The sequence below is a fragment of the Triturus cristatus genome, chromosome 10 (assembly GCF_964204655.1).
Source record: "Triturus cristatus chromosome 10, aTriCri1.1, whole genome shotgun sequence".
In the NCBI taxonomy this organism is placed as follows: domain Eukaryota; kingdom Metazoa; phylum Chordata; class Amphibia; order Caudata; family Salamandridae; genus Triturus; species Triturus cristatus.
The window spans coordinates 1,010,701,448-1,010,723,559 of record NC_140593.1 but is presented as its reverse complement, the minus strand read 5'-3'; the positions used below and the strand labels follow the sequence as shown (position 1 = coordinate 1,010,723,559).

At 43.0% G+C, this 22,112-nt stretch overlaps 1 protein-coding gene across 1 annotated transcript in view; it reads right to left on the bottom strand.

Moving 5' to 3' along the window:
• The window catches only part of TMEM130 (transmembrane protein 130), a 401,485-nt gene that overhangs the window by 222,917 nt on the left and 156,456 nt on the right, over positions 1-22,112 (bottom strand). The window contains exon 4 of the mRNA XM_085630206.1: positions 7,682-7,842. Coding sequence (XP_085486332.1) covers positions 7,682-7,842 — 161 coding nt within the window. The remainder of the gene's footprint in view (positions 1-7,681; positions 7,843-22,112) is intronic.

Sequence of the window (22,112 nt, the reverse complement as noted above, 5' to 3'; positions counted from 1 at the left end):
TAGTGGGAGTGCGGATAGGGTTGCTACAAGACGTACGGAAGGCAGAACAGCGGGTACGCGATTCGTAGAAGGAGCGCCCGGAGCGTACGGACAGACAGGCAGGGTTACTTGAGGCTCAGGAAGATCTAACAGTTCAAATCGAGAGATTGCGCTGCTTCGACTATAAGGCCTACATAGATAAGGCGCACGTAGAATGTGATAAGGCAGGGGCATTGCTAGCTTGGCTGGCCAATCCGGCGCGTAGAGGGACCCTGATAATGGAATTGAGGGGGCAAGGTGATGCTGATCAGGTATTTCACTTCCAAAAGCGTATTAATGATTATTTCTTATAGTATTATACCCAGTTGTACCGGAGCAGGTTGGGTCCTGGGATCCGGGAGATGAGGAGTTTCTGCCTAAGGCGGAGTTGCCACTGCTTGAGGCTGAAGACGCCGAGGCTCTGGGTCGGGACATCGAAGCGGGCGAGGTACGCAGCACCATAAAGCACATGGCCAGGAACAAAACGCCGGGCACCGATGGGCTCCCTGTCGAATTTTACGCAACCTACAAGGATGTTCTGGCTCCCTGTTTGGTGGCGCTCTATAACACGGCGTGTCGGGAGGGTGACGTCCCTGCCTCCACGCGTGAAGCCCTCATAGTTCCTCTCCTCAAGCCGAGCAAACCTGCTTGAGACCGTTCCTCGTACAGGCCCCTAGCGATGCTCAATCTTGACTACAAGATCTTAAGCCATATCTTGGCCAGTTGTTTGATGCCCCATATGACGAAACTGATCCATACGGACCAAGCCGGATTCATTCCCTCCCGCAATACTGCGATGAATGTGCGAATTTTGACTTGATTTCTGCTGCCTGTACAGTAGCTCGCGGGACGAGGCAGGGGTGCCCATTGTCCCCTTTATTATTTGCCCTGGCGATGGAGCCAATGGCTGTTCACACCAGGTCAGGACAGTATTTCCCTGGGCTCTTGGTGGAGGGACGAGTGCAACACATAGCATTGTATGCGGACGATCTCCTCATGTTCCTGCCGGACGCAGGAGACGCCCTATGGGGAGCGAGGGACTTGCTGGAGACCTTGGGGAGGGTGGCGGGACTCCGGGTGAATTGGACCAAATCATGTCTATTTCCTACCAGGCCAGACGGGATGGATCGTCCGAGGGCAGGAGATGTCCCGTGGGAATGCCGGTGTTTGCCATACTTGGGGACTCAGACCTATCATGCTCCTGACGATTTTCTGGAGGGCAATGTGGGGCGGGCAGTGCGCGGACCAAAAAACTGTTTTGATTTCTGGGAGACTCTGCCATTATCGGTGACCGGCAGGGTCACCTTGGTGAAGGTGGTCATTTTGCCTAGGTTTCTCTATTATTTTGGGACCCTCCCCGTTTGGATCCCGAGTAGGATCTTCGCTCAGCTGAACACTTTGATTACAGGATTCATCTGTGGAGCTGGGAGACGGAGATATGCGTTGACCACCCTGCAGAGGCCCAGGGACAGAGGAGGGCCTTACGTTGCCAAACCTGGAGGCCTATTACCATGCTGCGCAGCTTCAATGGTTTACGAAGTGTGTGGCAGGTCATATTAGGCGCCCGGAGGACCAGGGTGGGTCGGTTCTGAGTTGGCACCTTTTGTCCTGTGTGCTGTTGCGTGCCCTGCTGAGAGGCGACTCACTACCACCGGATTTGAGGACGGTGCGACAATACCAGGTGCGCCTAGCCAGGAGGACACACGTTGGGACCCCCTATGCACCCGAGATCCCGCTGAGGATGTGTGAGGTGTTGCCTCACGGGGGGATTGGAGCCAGTTGTTGGCCTGGGAAAAGGCAGGAGTTACGGCAATAGGTGATCTTTATGAAGGTGGTAATCTTCTCCCTTTTAATGACCTCAGGGAGCGCCATGATCTCCCGCAGGAGGACCTCCTCCTGCATGCGGCCCTGACCGCGGCTATCAGGAAGCACTGGCTGAAGAGACTGTTGGAGCCAGATACGTCTCTCGCTTGTCAATATGTATTGATGGCGGCGGGTACTTTTAAAGCGGTGACCTGCCTTTACCGACGAATCACTTGCAATTTGCGCCAACCTCTGATGGCGGTGCGACTCAAATGGCAGGTGGATCTGGGAGAGTCCATTGTAGAAAAACCTTGGGAGGCAATTGCAGAGGGGCCGTGGAAATGTTCTCGGAATACGCATTTCCAGCTCTTCCAATTCTGTTTTCCATAGGGCCTACTTCACGCCTAGTAAAATTGCTGAATATTTTGGGGGGGTCGGCCACTTGCCCCCTTTGTGACCAGGATGGGGCGAATTTGCTCCACCTGTTCTGGGACTGTCCGCAGGTGAGAGGCTTCTGGCGGGAGGTGACGACTGCTCTGCTGACTGTGACGGAGAGGGAGCTAACGGTGACACCAGGGGTCTGCTTGTTGCTTTGGTTCCTGCACACTGCCAAGACTAAGGTCACCAGCCGGTTCATTGACTTGGGGTTGGTCTTGGCTAAAAGAGAAATTACTTCCCACTGGAAGGCGAGGCAGGGGTCTAGTCTAGTGTGTTGGAATAGGGAGATGGTGAAATGGGCAGAAAGTGAAGGGAACTATAGATTACGTTTGGCTCAGCGTAATGGAAGCAAGAAGGCACAGGAAATTGCCCGGGCATGGATGGCACTCTAGGAGCTGATCAAGCATCCGACTGTGGAAGACGAGGAGGCTGTTGATGAGAGGGACATGGCACAGGCCTCTTGAGAGATCCTTCCCGCCTGTGGGAGTACAGTGCGAAGGGAGGCCACTGGGACCATGATAAGCAGCTTTCCCCTGTGTTCTTGACCCACTCACTGCTGCGCCCCGTGGAATGGGGAGACTGATAGGTGGTACGGGAGTCATATTTGCCTTCTTGAATATCTTAGAGGATGGCAACATGCTTGGGAGGGTGGTTGGGGTGGGGGGTTCTGTTGGTGGAGTTCCGAAAGTGAGAGGAGTGGGGGGTAGGGGTCTTCTTATTGCTTCACACCATTGAACTGGATCAAGCATGCAGACGGACTGCGCTGTATCACGGACGCCTTATGGAAAGATGGGTGTGACTCTGTAATCAGATTGGCGGTATGTCCGTTGTATTTCATGCTGGTTTCCTCTGTTGACCATTCAGTGGGCGGCGGGATTGAATGTATAGTTCATGAAAAGCAATAAAAGTCTGTTTAAAAAAAAAGATTACTGGAAGGCGAAAGGGCTCAGATTCCGAGTGCAGAAGGAGGTCTGTGAAGCACTGCTGGTGGGGCCAGCATGGAGCAAATGAGATCAGCTGGAACGTCTCTCTCTTCATTTTCATGACAGGGTACGGGGGAAAGTGTAAGCATATATCTCTGACCTTCTTATCGATAATGGATCCCCTCTCCAAGGTTCCCAGCTGGCAAAAAACTGGTATTTTCGATTCTCTTGAGAGGCGAAGAGATCTAAGTTTGGTTTGCCCCACTGTTGGAATATGGAGCAGAGAATCAGTTGATCATGCTCCCACTATGACAGGCTTGGTTGGTTCTGCTCAGTCTGTCCGCAAGATTGTGGCTCACCCCGATAGATGTTCTGCTTTGATGGATATCTGGTGTAATATAACCCATTTCCATATTATTTGAGCTTCTAGAGATAAGGGGGCTCATCTACAAGAAAATGGAGGCCAGCTGCATGAGGTGAAGAAGTGTCGGAACCACTCGTTGATGCCAATGGAGGATCGTAGAGGGCCCACAGCTACAGAGTCTCATGGGCCAGGACGGTGAAACTAGGATGTGGAATCCTGATGAGAAGAACCTGACAGTAGAGGAGACAGAGTCAAAACCACCTGGAGGTGATCAGAAGGTACAAGATCATAATACCAGCCCTTGTCGGAGGTTCTTGCTGTAGCATGGTGAGGTTGAAGCAACAGCTGTGGAGGCCAAGCAATGATGCAGGAGCACAGGAGCCATCCACGGGCTGATCCACGCTGGTCGACAAGTGCTAGATGCAGTGTTGCAGACCAGCAAGGTTTGTGGGAAAAACCCAGCTAGGGTAAGTCAGAGCTGGCCTTCAGCACACAGGAGAGCCAGCAGGAATTGATGGAGCCCCCTTGAGGACCCTCTCGCAACAGACGCAGGGAGTTGCAGGAAAGCCTCAACAGCACACAGGAGACGAAGGCCCATGATGCAGAGGATGAAGGCAGGACGCAGGCTTGGAGCTGTGCAGGACTGGAGGCTGGGGCTTCTAGGATATTGAAGAACATTTGTAAAGAGAGCCCATAAACCTTGGCAACAACAGAGGTGGTTCACAGGGAGGCGGTTCACATCAGCTTGAGAGGGATTACAGTCACCCAAGTTGCAGGAAAGACTGTTCAGGCCTCTGGAGATCTAACAAACTTTCATCTGTGTTGTAGAGCCAGATGATGTCCGTGGGATATCAGGCTCAGCAAACCGGTCATCGATGTTGAGGTGCCTGCGGATGCAGGGAAGTGACTCCTTCACTTCAAGGCAGCTTTCTTCTTTATAGGATGCAGGCTGAGTCTTTGGTGACTCAGAGGATGCATGGCTACAGAGTTGCAGAAATTGAAGAAGCACAGGGACAAATATGCAACAGGAATGTTCCCACCAGGAGCAGTCTTGTCTTGTGTCCTGGCTTGAAAAACAGCAGAGTTTCAGTGTCCACCAGCAGATGAGTCTTCACATGACAGACAGTCAGATCTTCAAGTTAAGTAACCCTATAAAGGGGGATGACCTCTTTTGTGGTGACCCACCTATTGGGGGGTAATGGACGCTACTCAGCTGGCTTAGCCAGTCAGAAGTTCCCAGGGGCCAAGATTCAACATGGTAGAATCAAGTAGCCACCCGTAGGAGCTCTTGGCAACTCCCTAAGGGGGCAGCTGGACAGGGAGGTGGATACTCACCTGTCCTTTGCTCAGTTTCATGCTAGAGTGGCAGCCAAGGCCTCATGACTGGGCAAAACAGGTTTATGCAAGGAGGGCACCAAATGTGCCTTTTAATGGTGGTGCTCGGAAGCGCCCTCACCCTACCTAATTCTAAAGGAGAGGTGGTCACACCTCTCCTTCGCAAAAAATCATTTGTTCAGCTTCCCCTGCCCGAGTTAAGCTCATCAGCGGGGGGGGGGGGGGGCAGAGCACTGTCTAGGGTTGGCACCAGTGCGGGCTGGCATACAGACCCTGTAAGGCTACACGGGTAGGTATTGGGGCGTCCTCTAAGAAGCCTCCCAGTATCATGCAACAAACACTAGAATTGGTGTAGTTGTATGATTCCAACATGTTTGATACCAATCATCACCAGGTTCGGGGCAGCCATTATGACTTCTCGATTTGCCAGTGTCCACTACATACATTATAATGGGTGCCCACACTTACAAAGCACTTTTCTAAGAGCTTTTTGCCAAACAACTTAAAAAATATATCACTGGTTCCTCTTATATGTCCTTGATTGTTTAAGTGTTTTTTACTCATTCAGTTCTTTTTCTAAATTGGTTTGTGAATTTTATACTGTTGCTTTCTTCAATTAAACATTGTTGATTCTCTGGGATACTTCCTGCTGCTTGTGCTGCAGCTGCCAGGGGTTAATCAGAGTTTGCTGACAACTGTGTTAACACCTAATCAGGGTGTGCTTATTAATTAGGTAAAGGTAGCCTCTTACCAAATTATTAACCCATTTCCTGACAATGTTATCACTTGTCATTGTATCTCACATATTGATATTGCCCTATGATAAGTGTACGATACATTTGAAGCACATTTACTAATAGGGTCTGTCGGGGTTCTTGGATGAACAGTGACCAAGCAAGAGATTGCTATTCAGTGCAGCTCCAAAGTACACCTATTTGTATGTGTGCATACTTTTGTGCATCTACAAGAATGCAGGAGAAAAACTTTAAGTTCTTGCTAAGCATTAATGTGTATAAAACTGGATCAGTGTGTCATCCTTACACCAATAGAGACGACAATGGAAGCACTGATTGTGAGGAGGTAAACAATGCGAAGCATGTTCAAGCTTCTTTCCCCAGTCTCAATCTTGCAAAACAAATGCAACAATTACCCCAAGGGTTGAAAAGGTGACACTCTGGAAAAATTACAGAGAATAGAAGGTTCATAGGAGTGAGCAAGTATTTCAACTATGCATTTCTCTCCACTAAGAATTAAGAGTGCCAGAGTTTGCCATCTCCAAGAGATCACTGAAATCTATACACATTGAGCAAAGTTGTGTTTGTTAAACTCTGAGTCCGATCCCCTTTCCCAAACCTTTGTGTTACAGTTATTTGTGCACATTATTGGGGAAATTTACACTTAAAGCATGTAGCACTTTACAAGTACATTACAAAAATGCATTTTAATTTTGTTTTCATAAAATGTAATATGTAACATAAGCTTAAACGTATTTATGGAAGTTATATTAGAACATGTTTTTACACAATTACTTTTTGTATAACTAACTGAATACTAATTTCATTGTCAATATGATTGCAATATAAAAATGCTGTAAATGTCTTAATTTGCCATTCTGTCAATGACAGTGTGTATTAGCCACATGGTGACAAACTCAGTGGAACTGAATGTTTGCAAACAAGAAGAAACACTGCACAATCGTTCACCTCAGCAGCTTAACAGATTTTTAGAAAAAGTATGGAAAGGTGAGCAGAAAGGCAAATCAACCATTACTGGTTCATTTAATATATATAAATGTGTTAAAGTCTTTCATTAAAACAAAATGCACAGAGAAAAGTGGAAATAGTAGTAAATGCACATCTCCTCCTGGTGTTTGTACATCACAGTTATTCCTTTGAGAATCACATTCTTTCAGAACTCTACCCAATGTTTTTGATCTGCTGCCCAATGCAATGGAGTCCTTCTGGAGATAGCATATTGGTTTTAAGTTTCTGCCAGATGGGCCAGTTTGAAGGGCCAGTGAGTGGGTGTTTTTTTTTTTTATGATCCTATGTGTCATGACGTTACCAAAAACACAGCCCGTAAACTGCACTTTACAAATTGGATCCTTTGGCAGACTGGCCAAAATGCCAATACAACACTGATGCGAACATATGCTTTGAATAATATTGTTTTGAAATGACACTATCTCAGAAATACAATATGAAACAGTAGCTGCTGTTAGAGGAAATTGAGGGAGGCAGGGGCGGGGGGGATAGATGACAACGAATAAAGGGGGGGGAAAGAACTTGCCTGTCGCTTGCAGCTTGCTGCATCGCCTGTTTTCTGCTCCTCTCGTGGCTCCACCGCGGGCACAGGCTCTCAGAATCCCCTTCGGCCAATCCTGAAGCTGTTCTCAAACACGAGAGCAGCTTCACAATCAGCCTGAGCACCGATGATGTACACACCCAGGGAGACTGGGGCCTGTACTTGCTGTCTCCAACCCAGCAACGCAGCTGGGTTGAAGAGAGCTTCAGTATCACATGACGATTTGGCCGGCCCGAGACGGCAAGCCAAACCGTCATGTGCACTGGTAACAGTGCATTTCACTTCTTGTGCTGCCTTGTATCCCCCTGGCCCAGCCCCCAAGAGTCCGGGAAACAAAACGATAAAAACCTGGGTTTATTATTGTTTTCTTTTTCTTTTTCTTTTTTTCTACACTGCTGTAAGGGGGATCAATGCTCCTCCGCCATAGCAGAGGGGCCGCCACTGATATGAAATAAAAATATACGAACAGACCTATGTACAAGTGAACATCAATTACCCAACAATTGCAGGTCAGCCGAAAAATATCCAGTTTTCTGCACAAAATAGATTTCATGTCTTGAAGTCTCTATCTCTGCATCAACTGTAAGGTGAAAAGCATATGCCCCAGGAGTGGAATAGTTATAGCGGACCGAAGGCTCCTCTGTGATCAGCTGATATCTGTAAGCGACATGGGAATACAACAAATACGTGAACAACCACTAAAATCAATCAGGAACTCAAAATCCTTTGCAGATAAATCAACACGTGTAGCGATACATCATTCAGTATTTTAGCTCCTGTTTTGACAGCCAAATGCTGCTGCTTAATTTATCTTATAGGTACAATAAAAGGATTTGGCAAAAAAACAGACTTTACTTTTAAATCATCTTGAAGAAGAGCGACATAATGTTGTTAGGCAAATGTTTTTGCCATTTAGGTGTGATTTTATACTTTATATATTTTTCAAGTACTTTTCTAAGTTTGTAAGGTAACAATACTTTTTCTTTTGGCAAAACATTAAGAGGAAATTAAGTCTGAGGCTTGTATTTCTTGTGTTATCAGTTGAAAATGAGGCTCGAAATCCATCATTACTCATAGTAAGCCTTAGTTGGACATTGGGTCTTTAGTTGGCAGAGGTTTGCACCCTGTACAAGTTGGGACCATCATCCTAGTAAGGGTAAGTTAGAAACACAACCTAAAATAACCTGTGCTCACTCTCAGGTAGCTTGGCACAGAGCAGTCAGGCTTAACGTAGGAGACAATGTGTAAAGAATTTGTGCAACACTTAAGTTACAGTAACACAGTGAAATCACCACAAAAGACCCCACACCAGTTTAGAAGAATAGATCATATTTATCTGAGTAAAATAAGACTAACATTGAAAGATCAAATAAGTAGAAGTCAAGATATTAATTTTTAAAGATAAAATTCTAAAACAGTGCTTAGAAGTCAATAGCGCATAAAAGGTTACTTGAGGTCCCACTAGACCATGGTAAATCCAAAGTTCCGGCCAACCACGCTGGTGGGCAGGCTGGCAACAGGATCCATGCAGGCCAGCTGAAAAATTAACTTCAATGGAGCAAGCGTTGGTTCTGATTCACGCAGTCTGGTTGATGCATCGAAGCCAAGCAACGCAATCGGGTCCTGAGTCATAGTCGAGCTTCGCAACGGCTTCTTCGGATCGGTGCTGATCTTTAAACCTCACGGTCAGGGCTCTGGATCAGAGCTACGTCATCATCGAGCCGTGCAGTCGGGACCTGCGTTGTCATCGAATTGGCACTGCATCGGAGGTCTATGCATCGGTTACAATCAGCACAAAGGTATAACTGCATCGATTCTAAAGCAAAAAGACAGTTGCATAGCCCACCTCTAAGGCCCAGGACTTGATTGGCAGCTCAGGAGAGGGGGGACCACAGATGGCAGAGTCCAGCAGCTGAAGCAGAGTTGGAGGAAGTATTTAATGGCCAAGAGTCTTCAAGAACAGGAAGCAAGCCAGCAAGCCCTTGGAGAAACTTTGGGTTCAAGGATGTAGAGAGCAGGTCCAGTCCTTCTCACTCCCAGGCAAGAAGCAGCAGTCAGCAAACCAACACAGCAGAGGAGGTAACAAAGTGGCAGCACGTTCTTCAGCATAGCAGGTCTTCTTCTAGGCAAAATGTACTTTGTTCCAGCAAAGTTCTGATTTGGAGGTGTCAATTGATCCAGTACTTATACCCAAATGTGTTTTTGCAGTGGGGGAGACTTCAAAGAGGCCTTTGAAGATCACAGGGTTTCTTTGTTTCCTGTCCTGGCTCCAGACTCACTCCAGGGGCTTATGCAGCTCTTTGTGTGGGGACAGGCACAGCCTTATTCAGGTGCAAGTGTCAGCTCTTTACTCCCAATCTACCTCAGGAAGGCCCAGCAGCCTGGTGATGGACCATCAGGATGCAAATGTCACACCACAGCTTCCTTTGTGTGACTGTCTAGAGGAAATGCACAATGCCCAGCTGTCACCCAACCCAGGCGTGTATTCAAAGACACGCAGAGGTACAGAATGGTTATTGTGAGAAACTGCCAACTTTCTAAAAGTAGTATTTTCAGACTTACAATTTAAAATTCAACTTCACCATAAGTTGTGATTTTAAAATGTAAGTTCAGAGACACCTAACTCTAAATCTTTATCTTTTCCCAATTGGAAATTATACGTAAAAGATGTTTAGGGCAATCCAAATGTTAATTAAGGGAGAGATAGGCCTTGCAGTAGTGAAAGTATTTTCACTACTTGGACATGTAAAACTCGAAAGTACAGGTCCTACCTTTTAAATACACTGCACCCTGCCCATAGGGCTACATAGGGCCTACCGAAGAGGTGACTTACACGTAATAAAAAGGACGCTTTCGGCATGGCAAGTAGGTTAATTTGCAGGTCGAAAGGGCAGTTTAAAATGTACACCCAGGCTCTGCAGTGGCAGGCCTGAGCCATGTTTAAAGGTCTCCTGAAGTGGGTGGCACAATGAGTGCTGCAGGCCCACTAGTGACATTTAATTAACAGGATATGGGCACATATAGTGCACTTTATCAGGGACTTACAAGTAAATTAAATACGCCATTTGTGGATAAACCAATGTTACCATGTTTTGAAGATTCTGGTCATAAAGTGCCCAGAATCCTAAAACCAACAAAAACAAATTCTGCAAGAAAATGGGAGGAGGAAGGTAAAAGGCTTGGGGTGACACTGCAGAAAAGGCCATTCCCAACAGCCGTGGTAAATGTGCTATCCATAAGAAAGAATTAATTATAAAACAGACTATGGAGCTTAAAGAAATATTTAATCATTGTTTCATGAAAAGTTAACATACGTTTTGCATTACTAACTAGTTATACTTATAAATGAAACAATCCTTTCAAAATTGAGATTAATAAAATGAAATATATTGCATTCCATTCTTGTACACACTAGCTCCATTTGCTTTACAAAATGACAAGGATAAAGGCTCTTCATTTTGTTTTAAGATGAAGGCAAGGTACAGGTTAATGTTTAGTTCCTTTGGGCGGATTTGCATGTGACATATGTTGAAGACAATTTGCAGACTGTTTGCAAGGCCAGCATGCAAGCGAATGATGTGTTTGCAAATCATAGTCATGCTTTAACTGTTTGAACTTTCACTACATTATTTGGGTACATTTCATTTGTCTTTGAATGTCTGCATGCTTTATTTAAAACCACAAAAAAGACAATGGACAGAAATATTAAAAATGAGTTTTAATGAGCAGCCCTCCACATCAGAGAGGTGCTGATGTTCTATACATTATATATTGGAGAACTATACAGAAATCTGCACTAAAGTTTAATGCTGCATGGGATGCCATTGTTCCTGGCAGAGTAGGACTCCACGTCTCAGGCTACCAAGCGGCAGGAGACGCTGTCAGTCACTATTGAGGGCAGGACTTTCCATCCGCACTATAAAGCGCTTCCCTGACTCCTGCTTTGTGGGACACCATTGTGATGGCCGAGGGGAACCCCAAGTCTCAGGATACCAAGCACCAAGATGCACCGTCAGTCACTATTGGGGGCAGGACCAGCTACAATATAAAGCGCTGCTCTGATCCCGCTGCGTGGGACACCATTTTTGCTGGCAGAATGGGACTCCAAGCCCCAGGATACCAAGCGCCAGGAGGCGCCGTCAGTCACTATTGGGGGCAGGACTTGCCATCCACACTATAAAGTGCTTCCCTGACTCCTGCTGCACGGGACACCGTTGTTGCTGGCAGAGGGGGACTCCAAGTCCAAGGATAACAAGGCCTTGTCCATCACTGCTGGGGCAGGACTTGCCATCAGTAATAGGTTACTTAAGGACAGGAGCACCTTTGATTAAAAATGACAGGATTGAATACACCGCAATGGCAGATGCTGCGGAAAGTAATTCAAATTGAAAGAACAGTCTTTTTTGGCGACTTGTCATTGGCGGCTTACTCTCCAACTGGAGTGAACTTTGGTAGATTTAAAGACTCATATGGTGGCACCCTTAATCTTACCCACATTCAAAATGGCACGTATGCTGAAACACATCTGTGTGGTAATAAATCATTTGGCTTGCACCCGCTGACTGCTGTGCTTTCTCCTTGTGTGGTTTTGTTAGAAGATATTCACAGGATGGCCACAATTCTGATGGAGGCACCCGCTCTGCAACAGTGTTCAGCAGCAAACAGTAGCAATTAGTTTGGAGTGTTTTACATAGACTGCCACAACTGCTGCAACTTGTAAGAAATGTCAGCTCCGCTGGCATGGAGTTGGAGCATTATAATATATTGGGTGTATTTTACAAAATGAGCACCTACGGAGTTCTTGCATAAATCAAGAGAAAAGCGTCCGAATGAGGAAATGTACAACCTGTTTCAAATAACAGAGGTGTGTCACTGCTGGGCTAAAGTGGCTGTGAAATTGAGCTGGCGTACAATGTGGAAAGCTCATCACGATTGTGGATGAACACCTAAGATGGGTTATTCACAAACATAAGCACCTTTGATTAACAATGACAGGTTGAATATACTGTAATGGCAGAGGCTGTGGAAAGTAATTCACATAAAAAAACAGTATTTTTTGGTGACTTGTCATTGGCAGCCTACTATTCAATTGAAGTGAACTTTGGAAGATTTAAAGACTCATATATATGTATATATATATATATGTATATATTTATATATATATATATATGCAATGGGATTTTCCTTCAGTCCCAGTTATGCCTGTTTAGCGATGGGATACTGGGAAAAGGAGGTGGCATGGAATGCAAGTAATGATGTAATGGTGAATAAAATCATCAGTTGGAAAAGGTTAATTGACGACCTATTCATCATATGGGATGGAACAAAAACAGAATTCCAAGAATACTTCGAATTGCTAAACAACAGCAAAATGAACCTGAAGTTCACGTATGAAATGAGTAAAGAAAGAGTAGTATTCTTGGACACGGAAATCTACATCAAAAATGATCAAATACAGACAACATTACATAGAAAAAATACATCAACCAATGCCACCCTGGAAGCAACAAGCTTTCATCAGAAATCCATAATCTCATGTATCCCATATGGGGAATTCCTGAGGATTCGGCGAATCTGCAGGGAAGAAGAAGAATGGCACAAGCATGGAAACATGACCATAGAAAGGTTCAAGAAAAGAAAGTATAACAACAACACAGTGAGAAAATGCTGGGAGAAAACAAACAGCAAAACACGAGAGGAGTGCTTATCTCGGAAACAAACAACAACACAACAACAGCCAAGTCGACTCATAACGGATTACTCACTGGAGAGTAAACAAGTTGTCAGCATTCTAAGAAAGAATTGGAAAATACTACAACTTGATACTACTGTGAAGAAAGTGGTAGGGAAGCATCCAACAGTGACTTACAGGAGAGCTACAAATCTGAGAGATCACTTAATCCATAGCCATTTTAAAGGAAAAGATAAAGAGACCTCATGGTTGAAAACAAAAGGATTTATGAAATGTCACATGTGTAAAGCCTGTCAAATCGCGAAACAAACAAAGAAAATCAAAATGGCGGATAACAAAACATGGGAAATCCGACAGTTGATCACATGCAAAACACAGTATACAATTTATGTACTGGAATGCCCATGCCCATTGAGGTATGTAGGGAGTACTATCTTTGAACTAAAAAAGAGGATATTGGAACATATAAGAGCGACAATACACAAAGATAGATCTAATGCAGTGGCCAAACATATGGAGCAATGTCACCAAGGAGATTGGAAACAACTAAAATTTTTCGGAATTGAGACCATCCCAAAAAAGGAACGTGGGGGAGATCGAGAAAAACAATTGCACAAGAAAGAGTCACGATATATTTTGAAATTACGAACATTGCAGCCGCACGGCCTTAATCAATCAGAAGAGCTTTATATACATTTACAATGAATCATAATTTCGGCATCAACCGATGGAAGGAAAAAGGATATAGTAATCACAATGTCAAAATAACAACGCAGTAAGAGATTACAATTGATTAAATAAAACAACAGAAAAACACGAACAAATGGACAAAAAAGAAACTTAAAAATATGGACACAACAACAATATTAATCCCCACTGGAGGGGTGACAATGATAAATAATAACTAATATATAAAAAAAAGTCGATTGACAGTTAAATGACATGCCCGATTTGAGGGGAAAAATATTTTCTTTCCAGATAATATTAAAAGAAATGGACTTTTACTATTATAAAAGAGACATTGTATACTACCCTGGTTAATTTTTCCTCATTGTGATATAGAATTTATCTCATTTAATTTAATTCAATTTGCAAAATGCAATTCCCGTATAATATGGTAAATTTACAAAACTACATTGTCCATAATGCAAAGGGAGTTTTGGGTCATCGCCAGGAAATGATGTAACAACAACCAAATTTATAGGGGGCGGACCCATAGTAACAGTTGGTCGTGATACCGAAACGCGTAGATCAGCTCAGCTCATGCCTGTATCCCGTGAAGTGAAACAATTGAGCAAATAAAGCGCAAAACAAGGTTGCTGAGAGTGCGTCTCAATTTTTCTTCCAACCCGGAGGGATTGCTGGTGGATATATATATATATATATATATATATATATATATATATATATATAGCGGTTGCGTGAGTTATAGTTGCCTGCATTAACTATAACGGGGGAATTTCATTGGTTTTTTATCAGTAAAATGTCCAGCTAACTATAACATGTGTGAAACCTATGGTTTTTTCAGTGAATTTGCAAGGTTTTTTAAATGCTAATTCCTAACTATAACGTGTGTGAAACCTATGGTTTTTTCAGTGAATTTGTACGTTTTTTTAAATGCTAAGTTACTTTACGCCATTCGTGGCGTACGCGCCCACTTAACGCAGTTCGTTCCGTGCGCGCGCGGTGCGCTTCGCGGACTGCGCGCCCACTTTACGCAGTTAGTGCCGTGCACGCAGGGTGGGCACGCGGTGCGCGTAGCCCACGTTACGCTGGATGGGCCATGTACGCACGATGCGCTTCGCGCACCGTGCGCACATGGAGGACATATTATGCACTTCGCTGTGAAAGGTAAGCTTTTACATTTTCTACATATATGATATGCCATGCACAAACGGTGCTCTTCTAGCACCATTTGCACACGGGGTGGGGAGAGTAGGGATATTTTTTTTTTTTTTTTTTTTTTTTTTTTTTTTTACCGTACGCGTACGGTAAGCGTAATCGGCGATTTTTCGTAAAAAAATAAAAATGGATTTTTGCCCATGGGGGAACTGTGGGGACCCATTAATCAAGGCTAGGTGGTAAGAAGCTGTCTAAACAGTCCCATTACATGTTTTTGGCCTTTGTTTTTCCTCACCCCTTAAGAGTGCGAGAGAGAAAATGGCGGCCTCCGCTTCCTGGTTTCTAACGATTCGAATGTTTACTAAGATCTAACAGCCAATCAGAATCGCGCTCGCGCACGTCACCGTACGCGTACGGTAAGCTTACCGTAAGCGCACCGTAAGCTGGCTCAGATATATATATTGATTTAAATGCTATTTTCTCAGGAACTACTGAACAGATTTACACCAGACCTACAAAAGGCACTTCCTTGACCTGAGGACTACCTCTCTGCCAAATTTCAAGTAACTCTGTTCAGCCGTTCGGGCTGTAGCTGTGTCTAAAGGTCCTATGGAAAAATGCATGGGAAAAACGCGTTTTGGGACCCCCCTTTTTTCTCAGCCCCCGCTTGACGAATCCCCCCGAGACTTTCAGGGTAGGAGCGGAGCTTAGCGCCCCATTAGTTTTGAAAATTTCGCAAGGATTCGTCGACCGTTATTCCAAATAGAATGTTGCAGATTTCCTATGGAAACGTGGTCCTAACTATAACTACCTACTGGCGACCGCCAGTAGGTAATATATATATATATATATATATATATATATATATATATATATATATATATATATATATATATATATATATATCAGCTCAGATTGCACCTTTCAAACTCAGGAATTTTAAAAGGCAACAGTTCACGTCCATGTGATTTTAAGGTGTCATCACAAGAATGCATACAGAGGTTTGCCTTAAGAGGATATAATCCCACATTATTACATAACACACTTAATAAGGTGAAAGGCATTCCCAGAAAGAATCTGTTGGCCAGTAAACAGATGTCAGCAAATGAGTCAGGGATTACCCATCAAGGTAAATTTAGGATGATAACTACCTACTCAGCAGAAGCTAATCATTTGAAACGCATGTTGAGAAAAAACTGGCACATTTTGCAAACTGACTCGGTATTGAATGAGGATATTCCAGCATATCCACTAGTTACTTTCAGAAAGGCTAGATCTCTTAGAGATCAACTAGTGCGCAGCCATCTAGAGAAAGAATCCCTCGGGGTGGGAACCCTTAAGGATATGAGAGGTTTCTTCCCCTGTGGAAAGTGTAAGGCGTGCTCCAATAGTAGAAGAGTTCTCTCTTATAATTTACCAGGAATACAGGTAACAAGAATCATCAATACTTTTATTACCTGTAGCACCCCCTATGTAGTGTACTGCTTAGTGTGTCCTTGCAATTTATGGTACATAGGAAGTACCATACACCCATTAAAGATCAGGGTATTAGAACACCAAAGGGCAATTACCAACAAAGAAACAGCATATCCTGTAGCAAGACACTACGCTGAGAAACATTCTAGCAACCAAAATCTATTAAGATTTTATGATTTGGATCTCATTCCGGATAATGTAAGAGGTGGGGACAGATTGAGAAAGTTACGAAGACTAGAATCACAGTACATAGTCGATTGCCAAACCAAATTTCCCAAAGGTCTAAACAGTGGGGAGGAATTAGCATCACACCTGGGCACATGAGCAATGTAACACATAAAATGTTTGAGTAGAGATGAAATAGTAGCATTTGTACGATACTATTTGCCAGGAGATTATCAATTGGAAGTCGAGCTGTCACCAACTTCGGAACTAAATGAATGTATTGTTATGTGATTATGAGAAGGACTTTAGCAGTTGTGTCTTGCAAGTTGACCATGCAATTAGGATGGTACTAAAAAGCCGATACACGGCGGGATGAAGATAAGGACAATTTGATAGAAATTGGGTCTATCACACACTGATTTATTGTAGATACGATTGGGCAATGTCGCAAGCCAATACATGGCTAGATTTTGATGTACAATTACAAGCTACGCATTAGATGTGATGCGTGGGTGGCCCGTGTTGTTATTATCCGTATGGAATTTAGACCCATAACATTCAAGTTGAGAGGTACTGTCAAGCAATATAAACATGGTCTAAGTAATGATTCACAACAGCGGGTTTACAAATGGCGGATTTTCCGAGTAATGTATTAGTCCGCTTTTAGTGTTGTTATCTGGATGCCGTAGCCAATACATGGCACAAACTTTGTTAAATAGCCATAATGCGTGCAATTGTGTACATAGAATGAACTTGTTTCCTGCTCTGTTCTATAATTCAGATCAGTAATACGGATGATGAAATTGTGATTTGCCTTGTATTTGGGATGATATCAAACAAGGTTCCATCTGAATGAATAATGGTGGATGATATATGATGAACGTGCAAGTCCCCTTTCTATGTTAACTTATTGCTGTGACAGCTAATGCATGCATTTAAAATGGCGACCTCCCGGTGGGTGAGCAAACACCGAGGAAGGCATTTCACCGAAACGCGTCTGTTTGATATATCGGAATAAATTCCCTTCCGAGCGTCTCCCGTGAGTGCTTATTTCCTTTGCGACAAGAGGGATTTGGAGCGTTGAGATATATATATATATATTGATGCCGTACCCTGACAATCCTCGTGTCCGTGCATATATATATATATATATATATTTATATGTATATTACCTACTGGCGGTCGCCAGTAGGTAGTTATAGTTAGAACCCTCTTACCATAGGAAATCTGCAACATTCTATTTTGAATAACTTTGGCGCCCGTCGACGAATCCTCGCCAAATTTTCAAAATAGGTGGGGCGCTGCGCTCCGCTCCTACCCTGAAAGTCTCGGGGGGATTCGTCAAGCAGGGGCTGAGATAAAAGGGGGGTCCCAAAACGCATTTTTCCCATGCATTTTTCCATAGGACCTTTAGACACAGCTACAGCCCGAACGGCTGAACAGAGTTAAATGAAATTTGGCAGAGAGGTAGTCCTCAGGTCAAGGAAGTGCCTTTTGTAGGTTTGGTGTAAATCTGTTCAGTAGATTCTGAGAAAATAGCCTTTAAATAAATATAAATATCTGAGCCAGCTTACGGTGCGCTTACCGTACGCGTACGGTGACGTGCGCGCGATTCTGATTGGCTGATAGATCTTAGTAAACATTCGAATCGGTCGAAACCAGGAAGCGGCGGCCGCCATTTCGTGTGTTTCAGTCAGAAAAAAAAAGGGAGATAACTTGAAAAGGGGGCAAGGAAGAGAGTTACAGACCCCCTAACATTTGAAAGGGGGTCAAAGAAGGACAGAAAAGTACAAAAAAAACATTTATTAATTTTTAAAAAAATCGCGGGGTGCGCGTACGGTAAGCTTACCGTACGCGTACGGTAGAAAAAAAAAAAAAATGAAATGAAATGCAGATTTAAGTGTTTAGATATTAGGGGGCTCTAAAAAGACCCGTTGTGTTTATGAAGTGATTTTTTAGTGGTACCTACAAGTAAGTACCGATGCAGAGTCTAAGGTTCAAGAGGAAGACTCTGTTCCCTTCATCATTGAAGTGCACACCATCTCCTCTATAAATGTCTTGCATCTCGTAACGCAAGTTGTTGTGGTAAATGGAACCCATACCATAGTCTCGGAGGAAAGCAGAAACAGATTTGTTGACGTGCTTTCTTGCTTTGTCAATCTGTGGACAGAAATGATTGGACCAGTTCCATTTTTGCCTTTGGCATATGTTAGAAAACACAAAGGCAGTTTTAGGGAAAAGTGAAAACAGTTGTGCAAAGGTCTCCTTCATAAGCATTTCCAGACCTACCCCAGTCAAAGTGCCTAGGTCATTGCCACCACAGTGCACTATTATGAGGTCAGGGTGTTGGATTTGCATGAAGGATTTCACCAATGGCATCAATTGGTGCCACTTTAACCCTCTCTGACCAATCCATTTAATGTCTACATTTGGCAAAGCAAGGTCTCTCACCATACCTGTTTTCTCTGCATACTTTTCACTCCAGAAGACATAGCTGTGCCCTACAATCCACACTGTGAACATCTTCAAAGGAGAACTGGATGCACTCAGGAGGTGTAATTCAGTAGAATGGTAAAAAGAAATGAAAGACAGTTTGGAAATGGAGGCATACATATATATATATTTTTTTTAAAACTGATTGGTTGGTTCATACCATTCTACAATAAAAACTAGGCTGTATGTGTAAATTTATAGAAGCATATTTTGTATTGGTACAGAAAAATGTGTTACCAAAGAACAGTACTATGGATTTGCTGTTAGGTTTGAAAAGTCAAGCACTCCTGCTCTTTGGAAATGAAACATTGTTTGGTGAACTTCTGACCTAACTCTGCACAGCAGTATTTCAAGAGCTGTTGCTATGGTAGCAGGCAGAAGTCAAGTTGGGGGAAGGGTACTAGGCAGAAGTCAAGTTGGGGGAAGGGTACTTTTGGAAAAGGGTTGGTTTTCAACCAATAGAAATGTGTGATTACATTTGAAAAAAAGGGGGAAGCACTGAGATTTGAAACTTACATGTATATGTGTGGAAAAAGAGAGGGAAACTTTGCCATTATCTGGTTCTGCTGAGAGGAGAGAGGTGTACAGAACAGAGATCCTGGCTCTGATAATCTGCTGTTTGAGTGCCACATTTCTTTCACAACTAACTAATTTTAAAGGTGAGTTTAGAGTTTGAGAGGGGATGTATATGGTAAATTAAGAAATGAATAATAGAATTGGAATTCCTTTTGTTGAAGTTGTGTTTATCATTTTCTGTTTTGGGAGAAATTTAAATGTGAGGAACATGTAAAATAATATGGACTATGTTTTCACGATAAATTAAGGTGTACTGGTATAAATAAGGAATACTTTAAGGGTTTGAGGTTGCACTCAGTAATGCAAATACATTCAGCATCAGTAAGGCTGGTTGCCCTTGCTGGAGTGTAGTCAGTCACCCAGGCTACACATGTTGTTGGTCTCAGAAAGCTGTTTTATCGGACTACAAGACTATATGCAGAAGATCCCAGATTTCGACAAAGTATTCCTTATTTGTTCCATCTTTTATTTGAAAGCGACTTGTCTGCACTATCTTATGCAGTAAATCACATTTTAAAAAGTGGAGTACATTTACAAAATGTGTCTGCTAAGGATTTTATGGAGAAAGTGCAGCACCGAGATGATCATTTGGAAACACAACTGATCAATCTGATGGCTTGTCAGCGTGGGACAAATGAATATTGGTACCGACGCCATGGTGAATTAAAATGCATGTTACGGAATTTAGGAACACCAACATGGTTCCTTACCCTAAGCTGTGCTGAGTACGCTTGGGATGATTTACTGGATTTTCTATGAGAGGCAAATTCAAACATTAAAAACATTGAATACAAGACAGCAGGAGAACTGTGCTCATTGGATCCGGTTAATGTTTGCAGATATTTCAATCATAGATTTGAGGCTATGATGTCCTTCATCTGCAATAAAAAAAATCCACCCCTTGGAGAAGTAGTGGATTTCTTTTGGAGAAAAGAGTACCAGGCAAGAGGTGCTCCTCATATTCATATGCTGTTGTGGATCAAGGATGCCTCAAAGTTTGGAACAGATACTGATGAAGCAGTGTTATCTTACATTGAAGAATATGCAACATGTGCTATACCAAAAAGCACAGAAGAGAAAAAGTTAAAGGAGCAAGTTTTACGTTTCCAAAGTCATCGGTGTGGAAAATACTGTCGACGGAAATACAAGAGCAAAGATAAATACTACACTAAATGTCGATTTGGATTTCCTAGACCTGTTCTTTCAAATGGAAGAGTAAACAGTTTTATGTCATCTGTGAGACATACTATCACAAGAAAATCACCTAAGAATACCTACAACCTAAAAAGAAAAGAAGAATCAAAAAATATAAATGACTACAACCCAGTCATTTTATCCATGTGGAATGCTAACATGGATATACAGTATGTAGCTGACAATTCCATTGCTGTTGCTCGATATGTAACGTCTTACATTACTAAATCTGAAAAAACTGAATTGAAAGAAATGTGGGAAGAGATTTCTCACGAGAAGACTGTCAGTAAGAAGCTGTACAGTTTCAGTTTAAAGATGTTATCGCATCGAGAAATTGGATCCTACGAATGTTCAGATAGGTTATCTTCTGCAAGTCTCTACTCGAAATCAAGAAGAATAATTTGGGCAAGTTTAGGCCTTGCAGCAATGAGAAATCGGGTACTGAAATCTGTTGGAGAAATTGAATATTTGGCCGAGAATGACCCAGAAAGTACAGATATTTTGAAATCAAACATGTTGGACACATATTATCCAAAAAGAAGTCATCATCTGGAGAACATGTGTCTCTATGAAGTGCTGCAGAACTACATTTATTCACAGAAAGCCGCAGAAGACATCAACAATGGAAAATATAAAGTCATTGGTGAGGAAGGATGTTTGGTGAAGCAAACAAAAGGAAGTTTGATAAATCACAGGAAGCTGAGTTGCGACACTACTGACAAAAAGGAATTTTACTACTTGGCTCTTTTACAGCTGTTTAAACCATGGCGTACAGAGGATGAACTACTAGGAGAATTTCAAAGCTATGAAGATTCTTTTAATGCTTGCAAAGACAGCATACAATGCAGTACATTCTCAACTTATCTGCAAATGTTAAATGAAGAAATTGAACAGGAAACTACAATTGCAGCTGAAGTAGCTAGAGACAGTTCTCAAGACAGCCAAAGTTCAGGAACACTCAGTCAAGATCCCCTAGGACAACCAATCGTTGAAAATTAAGCATCAATAGCCATGAATGAAGTGGAAACGGCTATGAATCAAGCTCAAGAAGAATTTATAGACTTACAAAATTTGGAAAGACAACTGAATGAAGAGCAGCAACAAATTTATGAAGAGATCAGAAGCAAAATTGATCACGGATTTCTACATGAAAAAAAAGAGTGCTCATGCACATCATTTCATCCAATCAGGATGTATGTAAGCGGACAAGCTGGAACTGGAAAAAGTTTCTTAATAAAAGTCATCAGAAGCTACCTACAGCAAAAAACGGATTCTACTTTGTCTTGTGTGGTTACTGCTCCAACTGGGTTAGCAGCATATAACATAAAAGGAATCACCTTACATCGTTTGCTAATGTTACCAGTGGAGCATGAGAAGAAAATACAATACAACAAGCTAACTGGAGAAGCATGCTTGGAAGTTTCAAGAGTATTGAAGAAGATGCAAGTTCTCATTATTGATGAGGTGAGCATGGTATCAAACTTAATGC